This window comes from Anabrus simplex, chromosome 2 (genome assembly GCF_040414725.1).
Source record: "Anabrus simplex isolate iqAnaSimp1 chromosome 2, ASM4041472v1, whole genome shotgun sequence".
Classification (NCBI taxonomy): Eukaryota; Metazoa; Arthropoda; class Insecta; order Orthoptera; family Tettigoniidae; genus Anabrus; species Anabrus simplex.
In genome coordinates, this window is record NC_090266.1 from 986,851,441 (window position 1) to 986,875,948 (window position 24,508).

The 24,508-nt window shown below is 39.5% G+C and overlaps 1 protein-coding gene across 3 annotated transcripts in view; it reads right to left on the reverse strand.

Annotated features, from left to right (window-relative positions):
- The window catches only part of LOC136864611 (ubiquitin carboxyl-terminal hydrolase 30), a 413,613-nt gene that overhangs the window by 348,247 nt on the left and 40,858 nt on the right, over positions 1-24,508 (reverse strand). For all 3 annotated transcript variants that reach the window (XM_067141847.2, XM_067141848.2, XM_067141846.2), the window contains exon 3: positions 1,413-1,582. In XM_067141847.2, the coding sequence (XP_066997948.2) occupies positions 1,413-1,582 (170 nt within the window). The remainder of the gene's footprint in view (positions 1-1,412; positions 1,583-24,508) is intronic.

The window sequence follows — 24,508 nt, forward strand, 5'->3', positions numbered from 1 at the left end:
TGAAGCCCGTAGAAAATAGTAATTTTCTCAGTCACTTTAAAAGTAAGCAAAATTATGTACAACAATAATTATTTAAAATGAAGGGGCGTTTCACATACATTCTACAGATTTTACATAGAATCAATAGTGTAAGAGAAAATTGAAAAAAAAAACTTCTGGTCTTCCTATAAACCACCAGTCTATTCATTGATTTTTAAATGATATGTATATCAAAACCTGCTCCTGGATAAGTAGCCTTTAAATATGAAGTTTGATCAAGATCTATTCATCTATTTACTCGTGATGGCAGAACAAACAAACAAACAAACAAACAAACAAACAAACAAACAAACAAACAAACAAACAGAGAACAGACATGAAAGCTAAAAGCTATTGATACGATCCTGAATTGACCTGAAACGGATAAATATATCCATCTTTGGCAAAATAAATAACATTACAGATAATGGACCCCTACAATTTTATTTATAAGAAGATGTGAACCAGTAGGGTATTCTTCCAAATGCTTACATTTAGTTTCATCACATGCCTATCATTTTTTTTTTCTTTGAAGCCTATATTTTCACATTTGGCAAGTGAATACAAGAAATTGTGATGGCAAATCATCAAAATCTGTTATGTTACTCAGAATTCCAGCTATATGTCAGAGTAAATATGGAGAAACAACTCATCCTGCATCTGAAATCATGAGAAACTCTCTTGTAATACCCATACATATTTTTGAAGGTTGATATAAATTCAAACTATAATAGTTACCATTTGGTTTGATTAGAGGCCATAACACATTTTTTTATATTTAACACTTTTTTTCACCTCAAATTATTCTCTCTGGTAAATGTTGCCATTCATTGTTTCCATTTTATATCACTCACAGTTTCTCGTATCTCCCTTCTTTTGTCTTAGATTTCACTTCTGAAGAACAACATCCAGAACTGCTCGCTTTAAGGACAACACAACCAATAACAAAGAATGATTACTAAAGGTATGGTTTACAACGGCTGCAATAAGAGCGGGAAGACATAAACAGTACTGCTACCCGGTGAAATTCTTTCTGAACACAATATGCTTTCAAACTAACTGGAGATATCATTAAGTTTATATTTTGCCTTCAGAATGAGGATATGACTTGTTTTCACTTCAAACGATGCATTTACCATTGGAGAATGGAAAAATTGCACACGTCTCTAAACTCACCAATTTAAGATAGGATCTTTTCTTACTGAATGGAAGGTATGAATCTCAGGAACATCTGTATATAACTACATAATGAATATAATGCAACACAAAAGACAATCCTCCAATAGTATTAGTATAATAGATATTCAGAATGAAATTCATATTGGGCTCATGTTGCCGATAGCATTCCACAATTCCATTCATATACTAAATAATTAACAGCAATTAGAACTTACCATAAAAGATGTTGCCTGAACTTCATCCTTTAATGCTGAAATAATTATATGAAATAGTTCATGAGCATCTTGTTCGCCAGCTGAAATCACCCACCCATGAAGCTTTAGAGCTTTCAATACAATAGATGGTGTGTAGTATTCTCCTTCAATTGGCTGCTGACCATTCAGAACTACAGTGATTGAGAAACACACACAATCAGGAACATAGTTCAAATTACTGTTCACTACAGTGGAGAAAATGTAACAACTCAAACTCATTAAACTGTATACCGGATGGTCCACCAGCCCCTTTGATCCAGTTTTATGCATCTCTTCACATTTACTACAATTCTGAAAAACATCGGTCCCTCTCCCTAAACCGGGGTAATATAATGAGATGTGTGTTTATGGCTAGAAGACATTGGGCATAGTGAGCACCACTATTAATTCATTATGGGTACCTCAAATGAACCCATAAAACGAGTACACATACGCAGAACACATATTTTAAAACAGAAGGTGGACGCACAGATCAGGAGCATGGTACTGTATAGAGTGGGAAGTTGGCGCCGTAGGTCAAGTGTCGCAGTAGCTCACATGGCTAGCGTGCTGTAGGATGTGTGATAGTTGACAGTGCTTGAGGATTAGAAGGTTCAAGTCCCATGCAAATTTTTTTTTTTTTTTTAAGCCAGTTGCCTGGGATGTGGCAAGGTTTACTTAATACCGATATATTTCACAGACTGATTTGTTTATTTGGCCCTGGAAAGGGCCGTAGGTATGGAGCTGGGTTGATAGAGGCTAGGAAACCTGTGACAGAATTTCAGATATCCACGTCGTTTAATGCAGCACCTGTTCGAACTGACAACCCCCATGGTCGATCCAGAGCTGCGCGCGATGTTGTAAGGACCGTTGCAACACTCTGGCAAAACAGATCGGCATGCCTCGGTGATGAACTCTCTAAGGTGACAAGGACTGGCCAGCTCCTCTGCAAACACCAGCTGTTTTACATGGCCCCACAGAAAAAAATCATCTGGAATCGTGCTTCGTCCGTAAGTGAGTCGCTAGAAAAGCAGGATCAGTGTCTACATGCTGTAGGATCCATTAACAGAACACCACCCGGGCATCGAAATCATGACCATGGAGCTCCTGGTATAAGTGCAGATGGTACGGGTAAAACCGTTGGGTATGCAATATCCACATAACAGACGCTCGGTTGATGTTCATCTCCTGTGCAATGGCCCGTGTGCTAATATGAGGGTTATGCCGAAAAGCGTCAAACACGACCTCTTCATTGTCAACAGATGTCACAGGATGATCTCGAACAGACCGTGTCCTTCCCAGGGATGCAGTATACCGCAGCCGTCTTTCTACACTCCGAAATGTCATGCCCGTCAGTTGTCGTCTATGTGGATAGCGTTCTTGGTACAGGCGTTGTGCCTGGTATGCATTCTGTCTAGCTTCTCCATGGATAAGCAACATATCCACATACTTGTCGCTGGAATACATCTCAAGGGATGTGAATGAACTTTGTGCTGTGAATCGCTTCGAAAGAGGGGAGTTCGTGCAGCTACATCCTTACCTGCCATCGCATTTGGTTATCGTTCCAATGGAGCATACTTTGCCCTACCAGTGGTCTACGAAGCTTGGAAAATGTACGACGTAGCTAAATGGCCACAGATCATCAGCTACTCATCCTCGTCTAACCCAGCACCATACCCAATGCAACGATTACAGGGTCAAATAAACAAATCAGTCCTTGGAAGCTATTATGGTGCAACCTTACCACATCCCAAGCAAATGGCTGTTAAAAAAATTCTTATGCGGGATTCGAACCTCCTACCTCGAGCACTGTCCACTATCAAATATCCCCCGCCCGCTTGCCATGTGAGCTACTGCGGCACTTGACGTACGGTGCCCACTTCCCAGCCTATATAGTACCGTGCTCCCAGACTGTTTTTTCCTCTCTTTACATTGTACCGATACAGATAGGTCTTATGGCAACGGTGGAATAGGAAAGGTCTAGAAGTGGGAAGGAAGTGGCTGTGGCCTTAATTAAGGTACAGCCTGGTATGAAAATGGAAAACCACGGAAAACCATTTTCAGGGCTGCTGACAGTGGGGTTCGAACCCACTATTTCCTGGATGCAAGCTCACAGCTGCGCGCCCCTAACCACATGGCCAACTCGCCCGGTACCTCCTGTTTTAAAGTACGTGTTCTGCGTATCTGTAATCGTTTTACGAGTTCAATCGAGGTATGCATAATGAATTACTAGTGGCGCTCACGATTACTGATGTCTTCTAGCCCGTAAACACACATCTCGTTATATTACCTGGGTTTAGGGAGAGGGACCGATGTCTTTCAGAATTGTAGTAAATGTGAAGGGATGAATAAAACTGGATTGTAAGGGGCTGGTGGACCACCCAGTATATATGTATGCAATCTAAAATTTAAAAAAAGCCCTGAAGAATCCATCTATTGTCAAACTAAAAGAAGTTTCATCATTTCCCCTTTTCCAACTAACACCAGGTGGGGGCAAATATAGTTCCCCTCCACTTTGTCCTGTCTCTCCAGTATTCCTCATCCAACACTGTGTTCCAGTTCAGGTTCCGTGTACCTACGCTGTTCTTCACAGAGTCCATCCATCTTAATCTTGGTCTTCCTTGTCCTCTCTTCCCTTTCATCTGTCTTTCTGGAGCTTGTCTTGGCAGTCTTTCTTCTTTCATCCGCTTGACATGCCCAAACCACCTCAATATGTTCTGTTCCAGTTTATCTTTTCATTTTTGCACATTTAGCTCTTTTTGCATGTCTTCATTTCTCACTCTATCTCTCCTTGTCTTCTGCACGATACTCCTACAGAATTTAACTTACAGCTTCCTGCACTCTACTCTCATCTCTCTGAGTCATCGACCAGGTTTCTGCTGCATATGTCATTGTAGGTAAGTAATATCCCTTGTGCATTACTTCTTTAGCCTTCACTGTTACATCTTCATTCCATATTAATCCCCATACCTGGTGGTAGAAGGCACTCTCCAGATGAATAATTCTACTAATTTCCACATCAAGTCTTCCATTTTCAGACCATTCCCTTCCCAGGTGTTTGAAGAGTTCTGTTACTTCCAGTTCCTTGTCTCCAATTTTGATAGCTCCTTTTCCTTATTAAATTTCTCTACTCATCACCATTGTCTTGCTCTTCTCCACATTGATTCTCAATTCCCATTGTTTAATCCTTCTATTCAGTACATTCACATGTTGTTGTACCTCCTCCTCAACTTCTCCCCAGATAACACCATCAACCACAAACATCATTTTATTCATTCTTTCCCCTCCATAATCTTCCCTTGCTGCCTTTACGATGTCATCCATCAACATTATGAAGAGTTGAGATGACATCACACTCTCTTGTTTAAGGCCATTGTCCATTCCAAACCATTCTGATCTACCCACTGTTGTCTTCACACAGCTGCAATAGTTATCATATACTGCCTTTATCATTGTTATTAGCTCCTTGCCAATGCCCATGTGTGTCAGGCTTTCCCAAAGTTTAGTTCTGGGGATGCCTTTTCTAAGTCTAAAAAAGTCATTATATCCTTCCCATATTCCCAGCTCTACTCCATGATCTGTCTCAGAATGAAAATGGATTCCACTGTTGACCTTCCACTTCTGAATCCAAATTGTTCCTTTTGTACCCAAATTTCCATCTTTTCTCTAATTCTTCTTCCTAATATCCTTTCCCTTATTTTGGCAATATGGGAGATAATAGTGATTCCTCGGTAATTATCACACATCTTCTTATCTACTTTCTTGAACATTGGTATTATAATCCCCTCTTCTCAATCCTCAGGCACTTTCTTCTCTTTCCATACACACTTGAGCATTCTGTTAGTCAAATGGAGTCCACCTAGTCCTGCAGCCTTGATCATTTCTATGGCTACTTCGTCTATTCCCACAGTTTTTTCCATCTTTATCTTTTTAACTGCCATTCCACCTCTGTCACTGTAATGTCCAATTCCTTCTCTGTTACTTCTATTCTTGCTGCCTGGACACCTTCTCCAAATGCCTGGTTTATCATGTTCAGAAGTTCACTGAAATACCGTATTTACTCGCATATTAGACCCCTTTTCCCCCCACTTTTACAGACAAAAATAGTAAAGGGGGGTGTAATATGCGATAACCTCAAATTTTTTTGCAGCGAACACATGACTTCTAGGCTATAAATTGTACGTGTAAACATTCTATACTATTATTTAACAAACTTAGAATGTTATTTAAATTATACTGGCTATTTTCGTCGGAAGACAGTATTTCTAAATGTAAAAAGACAATAAAGGGTGAACACGACTTTTAGATCTATGGTACATATAAAAGTCCGTTTTAGTTACTCATATTACGTCATTTGTTACATGACATTAATTCCTCGGGTGAGGTTGACATCAGGAAGGGCATACGGCCGTAAAAATTCTCTACGAAGATTCGTCTCACTTCATACTCGACCCTGTAGAACAAAAGGATAAGGATATCGTGTTATCATATAATTAAATATTGATACCAAATAACTTAATGGCCAGTCATTTGTTTCTGTCAGTTCAGCAGTAGGCCTACCAAACAGTAAACCTGATCACTGCTTTCATTTGAATTATCGCCTTGTGCCGCCAACTTCCCTGCCCTGCTAACAGCGTGTCGGAATTCTGAGTGACGTCATCTTCACTGCCATCTTGTCAGTCACGTCAGCCATGCTTCATTCTCTTTGAGCCATGCACCGCAATCGAGAGTTTACGAGGTCCCGTCTATTTAAAGCTTTTAAAAATCATTTAGTTCCTGACTATACAGTCTAAACAGTGTGAATCTATTCCCAAATGGTTCCTGGAGATGGTCTCTTATATTCCCAGTTGGTGTATATGTAGCAGAAGCTACTCCTTCCGAATAAAGCCATCTGTAGAAGGCATGCCAAACCGGTGTTCTGTGTGCCAAACCATCAGCTAATAACTAGCGTATGTTACGAGTTGTACTTTCGAATGTAATACATAGGAACTGGAAACATTCTTTTGATAACTGCGGCTGTTGAAACATGGACTCCTATTTTTAAGTACATTTCATGCTTGTTCTCTACATTTATCACATCAAGATTTTATAAACAGCTCTCCATGAGATAAGACAGACCACATTCTTTAGGTTAGGTACATTATCGCAATCAGGGTGCCAAAAGTTCCTCGACGGAAAGAATAAAAATTAATAACAGGAAAATATACCGCATATATGAATATCTACAGGTGTGGTGGTAATGTGTTTTATTATCATAATGTTTCATTTCGTACTTTGTTGTCTCTTCTTTTTATTAACGCATACCCTAGTATGTTTTGTTTGGCGTCTTCGAAAATCGTTAAAAGTACATGGGGATATAAAATTATTATTATTATTATTATTATTATTATTATTATTTGTTAGGTACATTGGCAAGTAAAACAATCGTTTTAACTGGATAGCTTTTATCACATTTTAAACTTACTTCTCTCCAAATACACTGACTGACAGAGCAAATGCAACACCAAGAAGGAGTGGTCAGAACTTTATGCCAATTGCAGGGTAGACTGACGTCACTGAGGTATGCTCATGATGTGAAATGCGCCGCTGTGCTGCGCACATAGCGAACGATAAATGGGACACGGCGTTGGCGAATGGCCCACTTCATACCGTGATTTCTCAGCCGACAGTCATTATAGAACGTGTTGTCGTGTGCCACAGGACACGTGTATAGCTAAGAATGCCAGGCCACCGTCAACGGAGGCATTTCCAGCAGACAGACGACTTTACGAGGGGTATAGTGATCGGGCTGAGAAGGGCAGGTTGGTCGCTTCGTCAAATCGCAGCCGATACCCATAGGGATGTGTCCACGGTGCAGCGCCTGTGACGAAGATGGTTGGCGCAGGGACATGTGGCACGTGCGAGGGGTCCAGGCGCAGCCCGAGTGACGTCAGCACGCGAGGATCGGCGCATCCGCCGCCAAGCGGTGGCAGCCCCGCACGCCACGTCAACCGCCATTCTTCAGCATGTGCAAGACACCCTGGCTGTTCCAATATTGACCAGAACAATTTCCCGTCGATTGGTTGAAGGAGGCCTGCACTCCCGGCGTCCGCTCAGAAGACTACCATTGACTCCACAGCATAGACGTGCACGCCTGGCATGGTGCCGGGCTAGAGCGACTTGGATGAGGGAATGGCGGAACGTCGTGTTCTCCGATGAGTCACGCTTCTGTTCTGTCAGTGATAGTCACCGCAGACGAGTGCGGCGTCGGCGTGGAGAAAGGTCAAATCCGGCAGTAACTGTGGAGGGCCCTACCGCTAGACAACGCGGCATTGTGGTTTGGGGCGCTATTGTGTGTGATTCCACGTCACCTCTAGTGCGTATTCAAGGCACGTTAAATGCCCACCACTACGTGCAGCATGTGCTGCGGCCGGTGGCACTCCCGTACCTTCAGGGGCTGCCCAATGCTCTGTTTCAGCAGGATAATGCCCGCCCACACACTGCTCGCATCTCCCAACAGGCTCTACGAGGTGTACAGATGCTTCCGTGGCCAGCGTACTCTCCGGATCTCTCACCAATCGAACACGTGTGGGATCTCATTGGACGCCGTTTGCAAACTCTGCCCCAGCCTCGTACGGACGACCAACTGTGGCAAATGGTTGACAGAGAATGGAGAACCATCCCTCAGGACACCATCCGCACTCTTATTGACTCTGTACCTCGACGTGTTTCTGCGTGCATCGCCGCTCGCGGTGGTACTACATCCTACTGAGTCGATGCCGTGCGCATTGTGTAACCTGCATATCGGTTTGAAATAAACATCAATTATTCGTCCGTGCCGTCTCTGTTTTTTCCCCAACTTTCATCCCTTTCGAACCACTCCTTCTTGGTGTTGCATTTGCTCTGTCAGTCAGTGTGTATATATACCTATATTGGCCCGGGTTACGAGATATTAAACAACCACTTCGTTAATGATCTCGCCTGCTGTATAAATAGCAATAACCGCGAATGCGCAAATATTTCTCAACTAAAGTAAACTCGTTTCTTCATCCCGAGGTGGTACAGCTCTTTTTAGACACACCCCAAGTGGAGGGGAGGTACATGTACTGCTTTTACCGCATATCAACCTTCCTGCCATTCGTAAATCTCTGGCAGTACGGTACCGGGAATCGAAGTCAGACTCCCAAGAACAGCAACTAATTGTGCTAACCATTACGCTGGCGGACATTATTAACTAAAAAACACAGACATATAGCATGACTGATGCATGCTTGCAATGCGCGGGTCGGACACGAAGCTAGGCCTATTCACCTATTTGTGCGACGTCATCAGACCTGCAGTAGACCTACGCTACGGTGGCGGACATTTCTTAACTACGAAACACAGATGTACCGCATGGATTTGACGAGTTTTCATTGCGTAGGTCGAACCGAAGAAATTATTCACAAATTTGTGCGATGTCATCAGAGCTGTAATAAGACTTGTACCCGCTTCGAAGTGGAATCATTGTTCTTCTCTGACGAATTATGTTGGGGGCTCTTATATGCAAGATTTCTTTTTTCACTTTCTTCGTCTTGAAAAGCCAGGGGGTGTCTAATACGCGAGGGGGTCTAATACACAAGTAAATACGGTATTTTATCTATCCATTCATTATCTCTTCTGGTTTTATCAGTATTACTTCTTTATTCTTCACAAAATATGTGTTGACCATTTCATTCCTACTGTTTCTTATAATTACAAATGGGATTTTTTTTTCCTACAGTTTAAATATTCCTTTAATTCCTGATTAAATGTTTCAAAACTTTTCTTCAGCTACTACTTTTTTTTGCACACTCTTTCTGCTTTTATGTATCTTGCACTACTCTCTTCAGTCTTTTGTGTTTTCCATTCCTTCAAAATTTTCTTCTTTTCCTTTACCTTACCTTTCAGTCCATCATTCCACCATTTTATCTCCTTCCTTCTTACCTTTCCTGACATTCTGCCACAGGTTTTCTCTGCACACCATAAAAATGCACTCTTAAAATTATTCAGTTAGTGTTCAACATGACCAATATCTGTCCTTGGTATCAGTTTTTGTAATTCTTTCCTGACCTCTTCCTGAACCTACTCTCCTTCAATCTCCAGAAACTTGTAGTTTTCTTGTAATTTTCTAACCTTACCTATTTTCAACTTCGCTGTCACTGCTCTGTGGTCACCCCCAAATGCTTCCTAAGACATAGCTGTAACATACATAAGATCTTTCCTATGTCATCTTTCCAATAATATTTAATCAATCAACGTTTTCATTCTTCTGCCTCCCCATCCATACCTGGTAATCCTCTGGCTACTTTCCTTCCCGAACCATGCGTTTCCTATTATTAGCTCATACCTCCGGCAAAAGTCCATTCTTCCTTCTTGATTCTTGTTGCCATATCTATATGGCCCCAGAATGTCTTCTCTTCCCACTCACTCTTTTCCCAATTGTGCATTCGGATCTCCCATTATAATTAATTACTTCTCCATTTCTTCAAAGAATTGTTCTACTCTCTCTCCTGTTTCTCCAGTGAGTAGAGCATATCCTACTTGGAACAGATCTTGTGTTTCTGTCTAAAACTGTATCCTTGCTATGATAATTCTGTCACTGATCTTCTTCACCTCCTCCATATATTCCAGGATATCCGTTATAATGATAATTCCTACTCAGTTTACTGCATCCTGCCCTCCACTGTAAAACAGCCTGTATCCTTCCTTCATATTTCTTTCCCCTCTTCCTCTCCATTTTGTTACACTACGACCATGGATGGCTACGTCCTTCACTTTCATGAACTCTTACCAGCACTTTGGTCTTGTCTGTCAGGGTTAGGATGTCGAACGTCCCGATTCAGACACAGTAAAACCTTGATTAACCGTTCTGCAGATCATCCGTCGCCTTAAAGAAAAAATATTGATTTTTTAAAGGCAATATACAGTCTCCCCAAAACTGAATGAGCGTACACTTTATATCAATAATAATGATAATAATAATAATAATAATAAGGTTATTGATTTTACGTCGTCTCACTAACTACTTTGACGGTTTTCGGAGATTCTGAGGTGCCGAAATTTTGTCTCGCAGGAGTTCTTTTATGTGCCAGTACATTTACCGACATGAGGCTGACGTAATTGAGCACCTTCAAATACCACCGGACTGAGTCAGGATCGAACCGGCCAAGTTGGGGTCACAAGGCCATCGCCATAACCGTCTGAGTCACTCAGCCTGCCTCTTGATGTCAATTAAATTAATAAATTTCATTGTTTGTCCGTATTGAACCAAGATTACAACTTTTATTATAATTTGGATCCACCTTATTCAATACATAAAAACTGTTGTTTAGATGAAATTACAACATATATTTCAATCAGAACTAGTTTCGACGCAATTTTTGCATCATCATCAGCTGATATAGGTTCTTGGAAAAATTGGCAATCACATAAGTTTATCTACGTCAAATTGAACACAATTTAAAACCACATTAACAACCTAAAACTGTGTTACAATTATACTGTCTCAAAGTCCATAATTTCTACAAGTCCGAGACTTGCGAGTCTTGATGAAAACGTATGTAAACCGGTTTGCTCACTAATAAAATAACGTGGATTTAAAAGAACAACAACTTAAAAATAAAATAGTCTTGAAGAAACATCAGCTTAATTTAACACACTTCTTAAAATGTGACGTAGAATCGTATTAAAATACTTCAATAAAATCTTCAAGAGATGCTTTAATGGAGCAATCCTAGTGAGGGAGAAACGAGCAATCGGTCCTTTAAGACGTTAAAAAGTACAACGTTCCCAGTTCAATGCGGACCTGAAATAATAGGAATAGAATAAACTATCACTTAACTTAAGAGGCAAAATATAAAATTACGTCTTACAACGTAAACGTTTTTACCTGACTCACCTCAAAAGATCGCTGTCCATGCAAAGCACAATGAAGCCTAGCGAGCAGTGTTGTGTTAGTAATCAAGTGTCCAAGGTTGGTCGGGACCGAGGGGGGGAAATAGGGGAAAGTGGGAGGAGCAACTGAGGAGCGGCAACTTGTTGGAGCTCCGGAGGGCGTGGCCATAAAAAGCAACTAGTAAAGCTATTACGCGTAATATGAAACACCGTTCTATTGACCGGGATATGTACATTTTTAAAAAACTCAATAAGGAAATCAAAAAGAATATTTGATTTTTCAGAAATTTCATTTAAATTAAGGTTTGGATTAAAATACTGATCCAGGTGTATACAGCAACCCTCCGTAACATCCAACAAACTTCCTTTTCCTAAGTTCTCCAAGATCTCAATGTCCTGTTCTATAGATGTGAATTTATGCTTTAGTTCATGTACATACTGGCCTACCGTGGAAAATCTGTTATATTTTGTGGCATTGGTATGTTCCGTGTATCTAATTTTAAAACTTCGTCCTGTTTGACCTAGATATGTGCACCCACAGTCGTTACATTTAAATCTATACACACCTGATTTGGTATATGGGTTTGATCTATTCACTGAGACTGAATTGTGCAATACAACTGTATTATTATATCAGTACAAAACGAAACCTTGACATTATGTTTCTTGAAAATATTAGTAAACTTATATATATCCTTATTATAAGTAAATATTGCGAACGCCTTCTGATTAGGTTTGTCTTTGGGCAAAGCGGTTTATAAACGGTACCTGAACTTGTTGATGATACGTTCAATAATGCATTCACTAAAACCATTAACCTTAGCCATTGATTGGATTATATTGAGTTCTTTATTGAAATTAGCTTTTGTCATGGGGATCCTAAAAGCCCGTTCTACTAAACTATTGTATGTAGAGTTTTTTGACTCTGTGGGTGTTCTAAGTCTTGTCTAATAGTGACTGCCGTTTGTGTAGGCTTTCTAAAAATACTATAAGCAAAAGATGAATCCGATCTGTTGATTTTTAAGTCAAGAAAATTAATTGATTCATTACTTTCTGACTCCAAAGTAAATTTAATCTGTGGGTCAATGTTATGAAGTACATCTAGAGTAGCCGTTGCGTCCTTAACACGTTTGTCTAAAATTACTAATGGATCGTCCACAAATCTAGACCAAATTCTCTGTCGTTCTCTATCATGTATGTTTCCAAAGAATCCAGATAAAACTCCATCAAGATTCCCGAGGCCGGAGATCCCATTGCCAACCCATCCTGTTTATAAATGACCTTGTCAAAGACGAAGTAGTTATTATTTACAAGTAACTTAACCAATTTCATGAAATCTTGTATTTCAAGTTCACTTAGGTGCAGGAGGAAGTTAGATTAGATTTAAAAAGAAAATTGCACAATAGTTTAGTTACTAATAATAAAGATAATGCCGTTTACAGTTCCAAGGAGATCAGTATTGATAAAAAGTGTATTACAGAACTTAAAAAGGAGGTTAAAGATGAGGAGCTCATTATCACTAAAGCAGATAAGGTAATGTGATGGTAATCGTGCATAAGGATGATTACATTCATAAGACTGTAACCGTACGTATGTACGATCCCCGAGTTTTTAGGTTAGGAAATTTTCGTATATAGTTTGTTAGGTTAAAATCATGTAATTTTGTTTATTTACCATGTAAAAACGTAATATTATAAGAAGAATGTATAGTTAGGGAATATTGCATATGTTCATCATTATATTTTGTATAAATTTCCGTTTGGGTAAGAGTCTGTAAATATGGCCTAGCCGTAAGGATTGTGCAACCGGGAAAACTGCGACTATATCGGGAAGGACGGTTGAAGTCAGTTGGATGTGTTGCAACAGGTGGCTTGAAAACACGGGGTACGGCAGGTTGTATCGGTTGAAGAATTGGAGTGAATCAATGTGGACATACATGAGTGGACGGTCTATGTCACATCATATACTCGATAGCCAATGCGAGGGCTTTGTTTTGAGCGAGGTTTGTGTTGACAGAGTGACGCGGGAAGAAGTGCCGGTGTGAGCGTTGCTACCACTAAACTTTTCAGGACGCGATTACCACGTGTAGCAAGCACATATAAGTGGGTACGCGTGTGCGGCGAGTCATTCTGATTCTGATTCTCATTGTGTTTCTGACTCTGATGCTGATACTGTGTGTTTCTCATTTGTACTGGTCTGCGGGAGCGACGTATTTGCGCAGTTTGCTATACGATCTGCTATTGTACGTGAGTATCTGTTACGGAGTGATCATGGTATAATCTCAACGACTTACCGGCTTTGCAGTGGACTTTCTGTAAAAGAAAGTGTTTGTTTGGAACTTGTCACCTGAGTATGCAGCTTCAGTTGGTGGAGAATTTTGCTGTTTGCTTGCCTCCGGACATGTAACGCTTTCTGTCCAGCCAGCAATTGTAAAGAATTCAAGACGGCGAAGAAGTGTAAATAAGGTTAGGGATGCTGTTAGTAAAGAAGGTTGCATCCATGTGTAGAGAAATAGTCGTCGTACTTTTCTCTACCAGATTAGGATTCACGGTAACAGTGGAGTGCAGTGGGGCTCTTACCTGGAGGTATGTTAAAAGTATAATGATGTTCGATTTTTAGTGATGATTTTAATGATGTGTAATTTGCCTTTGTAGACGGCAAACGAGTAAATCTAGTGAAGAGATGATTTTGTTGGGTAGTATTTTGTATATTAGCTCTATGTAAACGGCCAGCACTAAGTGGGTTGCATTAGTGTTGATTTTGTTGGTGTTTGTCACATATTAGTTCTTATTCGATGTTCGATTTTTAGTGATGATTTTAATGATGTGTAATTTGCCTTTGTAGACGGCAAACGAATAAATCTCGTGAAGAGATGATTTTGTTGGGTAGTATTGTGTATATTAGCTCTATGTAAACAGCAAGCACTAAGTGGGTTGCATAAGTGTTTATTTTGTTGGTGTTTGTCACATATTAGTTCTTATTCTGGGAGTAAAGTCATAGAATCAAACTTTAAGTGAGTCTTTTGTCAGTGGAGTGAGGCTGAACCTGGCATGTTACCCAAATTTAATTTCAGGGGTTATATAGCAACAGGTAAGGTTACAAAGCAAGTCTGGAGCCTCGTCAGCCTGATGACCGTCGCCTTGGGAGAGGGAGTGGCTCGTTGCTCTACATAATTAGATATTCCTGCAATTGTTTTGCAGGTGGCGCCCATTATCCTTGTTATTTACACTTATTTGAGTCAACGTTTATCTGTTCAGTATTTCAATAAATTGCAAAAGTTACAAGACTAAACAATTTTTCGATAATGAAAACTTTTTATTGATCAAGAAAGACCCAACGCAATCTCTACAATGCCAATTAAAACAAACATTAAAGAATACTTCCTTCCTCTTTACCGAACAGGAGAATCAAAAACTAGTAAATATGAACCCGGGCCTTCCAACAGCAAGAGCACTCCCCAAGATTCACAAGGCCGGGGTTCCCATTCGGCCCATAATAAATTACAGACCCAGTCCTCTATACAAATTAGCTAAGTTCATTCAGAAATTCCTTAAACAACACTATAGATTTACGGCAAACAAATCCATAAAGAACTCCACAGAACTGGTTAATAAATTAAGCAATTTTAAATTACAAGCTCACCATACCTTACATTCATTTGATATCGTCAACATGTTTCCGAGTATTAGAACCAATAAGTTGCTTCCTATTGTTTTTAAGAATCTAAGATCCTACAGTCAGCTAAGTGAACTTGAAATACAAGATTTCATGAAATTGGTTAAGTTACTTGTAAATAATAACTACTTCGTCTTTGACAAGGTCATTTATAAACAGGATGGGTTGGCAATGGGATCTCCGGCCTCGGGAATCTTGACGGAGTTTTATCTGGATTCTTTGGAAACATACATAATAGAGAACGACAGAGAATTTGACAACATTCTCTTTTGGTCTAGATTTGTGGACGATACATTAGTAATTTTAGACGAACGTGTTAAGGACGCAACGGCTACTCTAGATGTACTTCATAACATTGACCCACAGATTAAATTTACTTTGGAGTCAGAAAGTAATGAATCAATTAATTTTCTTGACTTAAAAATCAACAGATCGGATTCATCTTTTGCTTATAGTATTTTTAGAAAGCCTACGCAAACGGCAGTCACTATTAGACAAGACTTAGAACACCCACAGAGTCAAAAACTCTACATACAATAGTTTAGTAGAACGGGCTTTTAGGATCCCCATGACAAAAGCTAATTTGAATAAAGAACACAATATAATCCAATCAATGGCTAAGGTTAATGGTTTTAGTGAATGCTTTATTGAACGTATCATCAACAAGTTCAGGTACCGTTTACAAACTGCTTTGCCCAAAGACAAACCTAATCAGAAGGCGTTCGCAATATTTACTTATAATAATAAGGATATATATAAGTTTACTAATATTTTCAAGAAACATAATGTCCAGGTTTCGTTTCGTACTGATAATAATAATAATACAGTATTGCACAATTCAGCCTCAGTTAATAGATCGAACCCTTATAAAAAATCGGGTGTGTATAGATTTAAATGTAACGACTGTGGGTGCACATATCTAGGTCAAACAGGACGAAGTTTTAAAATTAGATACACGGAACATACCAATGCCATAAAATATAACAGATTTTCCACGGTGGGCCAGCATGTACATGATCTAAAGCATAAATTCACATCTATAGAACAGGATATTGAGATCTTGGAGAACTTAGGAAAAGGAAGTTTGCTGGATGTTATGGAGGGTTGCTATATACACCTGGATCAGTATTTTAATCCAAACCTTAATTTAAATGAAATTTCTGAAAAATCAAATATTCTTTTTGATTTCCTTATTGAGTTTTTTAAAAATGTACATATCCCGGTCAATAGAACGGTGTTTCATATTATGCGTAATAGCTTTACTAGTTGCTTTTTATGGCCACGCCCTCCGGAGCTCCAACAAGTTGCCGCTCCTCAGTTGCTCCTCCCACTTTCCCCTATTTCCCCCCTTCGGTCCTGACCAACCTTGGACACTTGATTACTAACACAACACTGCTCACTAGGCTTCATTGTGCTTCGCATGGACAGCGATCTTTTGAGGTGAGTCACGTAAAAACGTTTACGTTGTAAGACGTAATTTTATATTTTGCCTCTTTAGTTAAGTGATAGTTTATTCCATTCCTATTATTTCAGGTCCGCATTGAACTGGGAACGTTGTACTTGTTAACGTCTTAAAGGACCGATTGCTCGTTTCTCCCTCACTAGGATTGCTCCATTACAGCGACTCTGAAGATTTCGTTGAAGTATTTTAATACGATTCTACGTCACATTTTAAGAAGTGTGTTAAATTAAGCTGATGTTTCTTCAAGACTATTTTATTTTTAAGTTGTTGTTCTTTTAAATCCACGTTATTTTATTAGTGAGCAAACCGGTTTACATACGTTTTCATCAAGACTCGCAGGTCTCGGACTTGTAGAAAATATGGACTTTGAGACAGTATAATTGTAACACAGTTTTAAGTTGTTAATGTGGTTTTAAACTGTGTTCAATTTGACGTAGATAAACTTATGTGATTGCCAATTTTTCCAAGAACCTATATCAACTGATGATGATGCAAAAATAGCGTCAAAACTAGTTCTGATTGAAAAATATGTTGTAATTTCATCTAAACAACAGTTTTTATGTATGGAATAAGGTGGATCCAAATTATAATAAAAGTTGTAATCTTGATGTCAAGATATCGTGATAAAGTATTCTGTTTTGGAGTGACAGTACAGTGACTCTCCAACTCATGAGTCCATCATTATAACAGCTACTGCACGTACACGTGCATAGATCAGCAATCGGCGTTGAAGATATGACGTCATACATATTTTACTACATAATTTTATGTTGTGTAAAATTATTTAACTTTTAACTGTTATGAAAGAGAGGGATGCTACTCGAATTCATAAATTTTACTATCCATTCCATTATTGACAAATAATATAATGTACCCTCTCCCAGCCCAAGCAGCGTTCAGTACAGTATGCTGGTCATTTCTACTTCAGAATAATACCTGCAACTTATTTTGATACTGTGTAACATCTCCGAGTACATATCTTTCATCTCGTTCTCGGTCAAGGTGAAATATTTTCACCTCTTAGGCTACTGTATTGAAAATATTTCACCATGCACAGGAATCGGAAACCAGCCAAGCGGTCCGCCATTGTCAACATCCACTATTTATAGACAGGTAGGATACATCCTGTAGTGCCAAGCAAGGAGAGGTGAGTGTGACTGATAAATATGAACATTTATTTTTTGTTCTACCAGCCAAATAATGTTGAGTTCAGAATCTACAGCAAAGAGAAAACGTGTAGTTTTAACCATCGAAAAAAGTGAATATAACTGAACAGTTAAAGAAAGAACTACTCTCAAATTTACCAGCAGAGTTCGGTGCTGGTGTGACAAAAGTGCGGGACCTAATGAAGAATAGAGACAAAGTGTTGTGATTTGCGGCGAGATCTGACAATTTGCTTGGACTTGCTAAAAGAAAAGCAAGGAAAGCATCATCTTTAGAAGAACTGGATGCTGTGTTGTTCACATGGTTTCAGCTAAAGCGAGGCGAAGTCGGCCCCACGGTGTAGGGGGCAACGCGTCCGCCTGTCACCCGGCGGCCCCGGGATCGATTCCTGGCAGTGTCAGGGGTTTTTAGTTGTAAATGATTAATATCCCTGGCCGGGGACTGGGTGTTTGTGTCATCCTTAATGTTCCTTTCCTCACATTCAACACTTTACACTTCCGCCATTTCCAAATACACACAGGTTCACAACATATGGTGCAAAGAAGGGGCAAAAGATTTTCTTAGGTCAACGCCCCAAATAAATAGCAATTTTTTTTTTTTTTTTTTTTTTTTTTTTTTTTTTTTTTTTTTTTTTTTTTTTTTTAAAGCGAGGCGAAGGTGTACCTATTAATGGTCCAATGATAACAAGGCAGGCACAAATTTTTCAAGAAAACATGGGGCTCTCAGGGTCCTCACCAGCGTCTAACGATTGGCTACAAAGATTTCAGGACAGACATGGTATTCGAGAATTAAACATCAAAGGAGTGCAGTGCAGTGCAGTGCAGTGCAGCAGAAAACTTTAGATACGAGTTTAAGCACATAATTGAGAGATACAATTCCGTTCTAAGTCAAGTGTACAATGCCGATAAAACTGGACTGTACTGAAAGTGCTTACCCAGTAAAAGAGTAACAGCTGTGTAGGAGAAATCAGCTCCTAGTCACAAGTCTAGTCAAGAGCACATTCCCATCTTGTGTTGTTCAAATGTGTTCTTTCAAAGGAACAGTGATGAAATGTTTTCCAGTAGATTACTGTCATAACAAATCTGCATGGATAGCATGCAATATTTTCGGGACTTGGTACCATAATAAATTCATTCTGCGGGTTTAAGATTTCTAGGCGTCCAAAGGCTTGCCATTACAGGTCGTTCTTTTTCTTGATAATGTTCCCTATCACCCTGTTGATACAGAGTTGAAATCAGAGGACGGAAACATTTTTGTTTCCCATTTACCACTTAATGTAGTCTCATTAATTCAACCAACAGACCAGAGTGTCATCGCAACTTTAAGGTGCATAATAAGCGCGAAATTCTAGACCTCCTACTTTTCGAAGAAACGTTGATGTCTGAGTTGTGGACAAACCTAAATCTTAAAGAAGCGCTTTATCGTGCCTAGAAATCATGGGATCTAGTAACCACTCAGAACATCACTTGATCGTGGAGAAAATTATATGTTGATGTCGAGGAGCTCGCCGATGATTTTGATTAGTTCATTAATGATGAAAATGAAAGGCTGATGATCAAAGATATACTGAAGACTATTGAAAAAAACATTCATTTTGGAGAAGTGGATGAAAGTAATGTTAAGGAGTGGCTTCATACTGACGATGTACTGCCTAGGCATCACAGTTTAACTGACGATGAAATAGTAACTAAAAGCGAGAACGGCAACGAGGCAGTCAGCTGCGAAGTGAAGTGTAAGAGTGAGGGGGATGGGGAAGAAGTGTGTGTCACAAATAATAGCGTACCGTTTCAGACCGCACTGGAGTCAGCTGTAACTTTAATGGAATTCTAGGAGCAAGAGGACGATATGGATTCTTTAGACATTCTTGTAATAGGAAAGCTCAGAATGGACATAAAGGAGAAAATAAGTTGTAGGAGAAAGAGAAAAAAAAATGGATTTTTTTAAAGTAGCTTAAATGACACTAGGTAAATTAATTTATTCATGTTCTGCTGGTAATTTGGCTTGAATATTTAATATATATTGTGACCGTATCATCACAATTAATATTTATTTCTAAGTATATGCTTGGGATAGAAGCAGGTTGGAAGCTTTCTTTGTGTGGATGCTAGCAGTTGCATCATACTGCACAACGAGTCTCTCGACAGAGTGGCGCCTGACGCACCCAGTGGGTGGCTTAGAAAACCCCCAAACTAGGCACACGTCACAGAAGAAGCAGGAGAAAACACCGTTTTGAGGACTCCATCTTTGAAACAAATGCCAACGTACAGCGATGCCAAAGCGATGGGGTGAATTTAAAGGTATTTTCAGCGTAAATAAGGATTGTTTAACCAGAACTCATCTGTCAGAGCAGTGTGAAGAATATTGGTTGAATTATGAAATCAGTAGTCAAGGTAGAAGATAATCTCCCATGTAAATGCGCTTAAAAGGAGCTTATGTAACAGACTCGGCGTGCCGACGCTACGAGTATCGCCAGATGCCTTCGGGGATTTCCCACTTCCCCTCCGAGCTTATAAATTAATTGCTACAAAACTGCCGATCATTTCGAATTCCGCACAACATAGTGTACTTGTATTAACCGAGTCGCACAATCTGGCGTATTGCTGATTTCCACAGGCCGGTTGGTCAAGGAGATGTCAAAATAAGAGAGGGGGTGAGGTCCGCAGGCTTCCCCGACCCTTGGCTTGCCTATAAGTTTTTGCACTTCCCAGGGTGACAGAGTAGTCATGGAGCAGCCTTCGACGTGGAGCGACGGCCGGTTCGTATTCGATATTGCCGCTCTTTTGTACGGAAAGTGAACAAAGCGGGAGTGAAATTTTGTGTTTTACACTTGTACATTGCTGATAAGGTGAGTAAACTGATATTAAGAAGACGTGCGTAATATATCGGCCGCGAAGCAGGCTGTAAGTACGCGATAATGTGAAGTAGGCTATAACTGTACAGTAGTCATACCATGGATTACTGAACTTCTGACGAAGAACGCTCTTTTAAAATAACTATCAGTAGCTGTAGAAGAGAACAATAGATAGGAATAAAAATATGGTATTCAACGACTTGTTTTGACAGAGAAAAAGGTAGACGTCGGAGAAAGTACTGTTACAGTCCACGCTAATTCATGGACAGTAACTCGGGTGAGATTATAGTGTTCATTAGTGGGCAGTGAGAAGTGTTCCAGTACAAATGAACTAAATAGGATATCGGGATAAATTCAGTGGATTAGCGTCACGACGATACGGGGTGGTAATTTAAACAGTGATACTACTGAAAAGGTCCGTCATATCTGATTCAAAATTGAAGTAGACTTGATGAGGTAGCCGCTGTAATTAGTAACACGCAACTGTCAGTGATTACAGAACGGAGAGGTGGAAGTTTATGGTGTCGTGTAAAAAAGAAGTGTGTATAGGTGTGTAAACCATAATATATTTACAGTGATTCCTGTGCCACTCAAATGGATTATGCAAGAAACCATCTGGAACGTCTAGAACCCAAGACTCCACGAGCCAGCACCATGGAGTAGACCGCCATCAGTAAGCCCCTGGAATTCCGGACGGGGCCAGAATACATCAGACTGATTTAGATTTAGATTTATTATTTTTCTTTAGATCTACAGTAATAATACCCATTTGATCCGTTATAAAGAAAAATAACAATGTCCAGCCTAAGCCAAATTACATACTACTAACTTGGTGGACCCTACACAGGCGGAATACCGGACAACCATGCAAGGTTCCACCCCTAGCTAAATCTGTTAAGCTGCCTCTAACATGGACGGATGACCGGCTCACATGCTAGGGCACCCCCTATCTCTAAATTAAGCCTATAACTAATTACAACATTAAATCTATACTAATCTATCTTAAGCTGCCTCTAACATGGACGGATGACCAGCTCACATGCTAGGGCACCCCCTACGCCTAAATTAAGCCTATAACTAATTACAACATTAAATCTATACTAGTTCTAAATCTATACTAATCTATCCTAAGCTGCCTCTAACATGGACGGATGACCAGCTCACATGCTAGGGCACCCCCTACATCTGAATTTAGCCTATAACTAATTACAACATTAAATCTATACTAATTCTATCCTAGTACCTCTTATCATTAACTAATAAATCAAAACCAATACTGTCTCAATACACATAAATACACCTTCCCTTGAATAAATAGCCTCTAAACTTCGCTATCTTTCCTAATATCCATAAATACACCTTCACTTGAAAAAATACCCTCTAAACTTCGCTATCTCTTTTAATATCCATCCATCGAACTCAACAATCATTCACTTCATTTCCATGCCACATATCATTACATATCTACCTCTTATCATAAAGACACCTTTACTAGAATAAATACCCACTAAACTTCGCTATCTTTCTTATCATCCATTCGCCACCATGCCCCTGCTGAACATACACACAAACCTTTGCACATTCCATTCCTCCTACATTTCCTCTACTTGTCTCTCTCAGGGTTGCTGATTCCATGCTTCAGCGGTATTATGAATGTCACAGACCCCATACACGCTAACCTTAGCACATTCCATTCCTACTACATTTCCTCTACTTGACTCCCTCGTGGTTGCTGATTCCATACTTCCGTTGCACTCACATTCTGCTACTACGTATTCTACTCATGTTGCAACTTTACCACTACACTACCTATCTATTCCTGCTCATCTCATTCAACCATGCTTAATCTAATTAAATAATCATCTAAAACCAACTTTGCTTGCCGATTTACCATTAACTATATAAATCACTTACCAATACCATTTAAACTTCGCTACCTCTCTTAACATTCATCCATCATCGTCATACTTGACACTTCAATTCCAGTCCTCATTCACTTTACAATTATAATACACATTAAGACATCTTTACTTGAATAAATACCATCTAGACTTCGCTACCCCTCTTCTCATCCATCCATCGAATTCAACAATCTATCCATCTTATATCTCAAGTCTCATTACTTGAATAAGTACCATACAATTACAGTACACTTAAAAACACCTTATCACCTCGCTACCTCTCTTATCATTCATCCATCATACCATACACATGCAGATACCATCACTTCTTTACTTTAACCATTACAATGCCCTTCGAACTCAACAATCCATCCATCTTATATCTCAAGACACCATTATATGAATAAGTGCCATACAATTACAGTACACTTAAAAACACCTTATCACCTCGCTACCTCTCTTATCATTCATCCATCATATATCTATTATCATCACCTTTCATATTTAACACTTCAATTCCAGTAGATACCATCCAACCTCCTTTATATCTCCAAACTCGTAACAATTACACTACACATATAGACATCATTACTTGAGTAAGTACCATCTAAACTTCGCTACCTCTCTTATCATCCATCCATCTAAACTCTGATCCAACTTCTAAACATCAATACATATCTACCTCTTATCATTCTTCACTTGAATAATATCCTCTAAGCTTCACTACCTCTCTTATCATCCATCCATCGCACTCCACAATCATTCTCTTCAATTCCATACCACATATCCTTACATATATACCTCTTATCATTAACTAATAAATCACTCACCAATACGATCTCCGTCATGCCATCACTTGAATAAATACCATACACTTGGTCTATCCATCTTCTACCTAAAGACACCATCACTTCAATTACAATTATACTACACATACAGGCACCATTACTTGAGTAAATACACACATACAAACACCACCATAACTACGCTTCTGTCCTCCATCATAGGCAAACTATGTTACTTACTACTGTTACTTGACTTTTTACTTCTCGTAATTATTCCTTCCATTTTTCCTTTTTTGTCCCATAGGTCCTTCAAACTCAAGCTTCTCCCTTTGATCCCGGCACTTCTTACTTCTGCTTCCTCCCTCAAACCATTATTCTCGCTCCGATTCTGTCCGCTTGTCTTCCCCTGTGGTTCTTTTTCTTCCCTCGCGCAAACTTCCGACACTAATTCGTCCATTAAATTCCTGACTACTTCCATCCTTCTTGCATTTACTTTTTCTTCAGCTCTTTTCATGATCTCTTCCCAGGAACCCCATCTACTCAGTGTTCCTTCATTTACAGTATGTACATCAGCCCTGGTAGTTTCTTCTTGCCTCGAACTGTCAGCCCTGCTAGTTTCTTCTTGCCTCAAACTCTCATCCATTAATTTCAGTTTCGATATTGTCCACTTTCGGGTCCAATTCCTGTCGCTCACCACGAGTATCTGACCACTAATATACGCTTTCAATCCCTGAATTTTTGCTTTCACAAGATGTTTCTTAAGAATTTTAAAATTTCTACTCTCTTCTCTTCCGAAATCTCTCTTAATTCTAATGTTCTCACACTGTAGATTACCAGCGTTCCTTATCACTATGTCTGCCATCAATGAAGATAGCAGCGACACTTTTATGGGCCTGTGCCCTCCCACCTTGCCAACTCTCTCCACATTGTCTATATCTACCTCACTGAAATTTATTTTCATTTTTTTTTTTGTATAACATCTACCACTTTGTAAATAATGTCCACTTTAGATTCTGCCTTGTCTTCCTCCACCCCATAAATAAATATGGATTTCTTCTTGCGCTCCTGTCTGCAGAATTCGATTTCTTTCTTCAGGTTTACCATCTCTTCATCCATATTTTTTATTTTCTCTCTTAGTGACACCAGTTCTTTCTCGCTGCCTTCTATCATCGCCTTCGTATTCTTCATATAATCCTGGATCCACTGTCTCATCTTTTCTTGCTCTTGGCCTTGTTCTTGAAGCATTTTCTTTAATTGTTCAAACGGACATACCTCCTGTATTACTTCTCTTACTACTTTCCTCATAACCTCTACGTCTACCCAATTCATCGTATCTATCTCCTTGC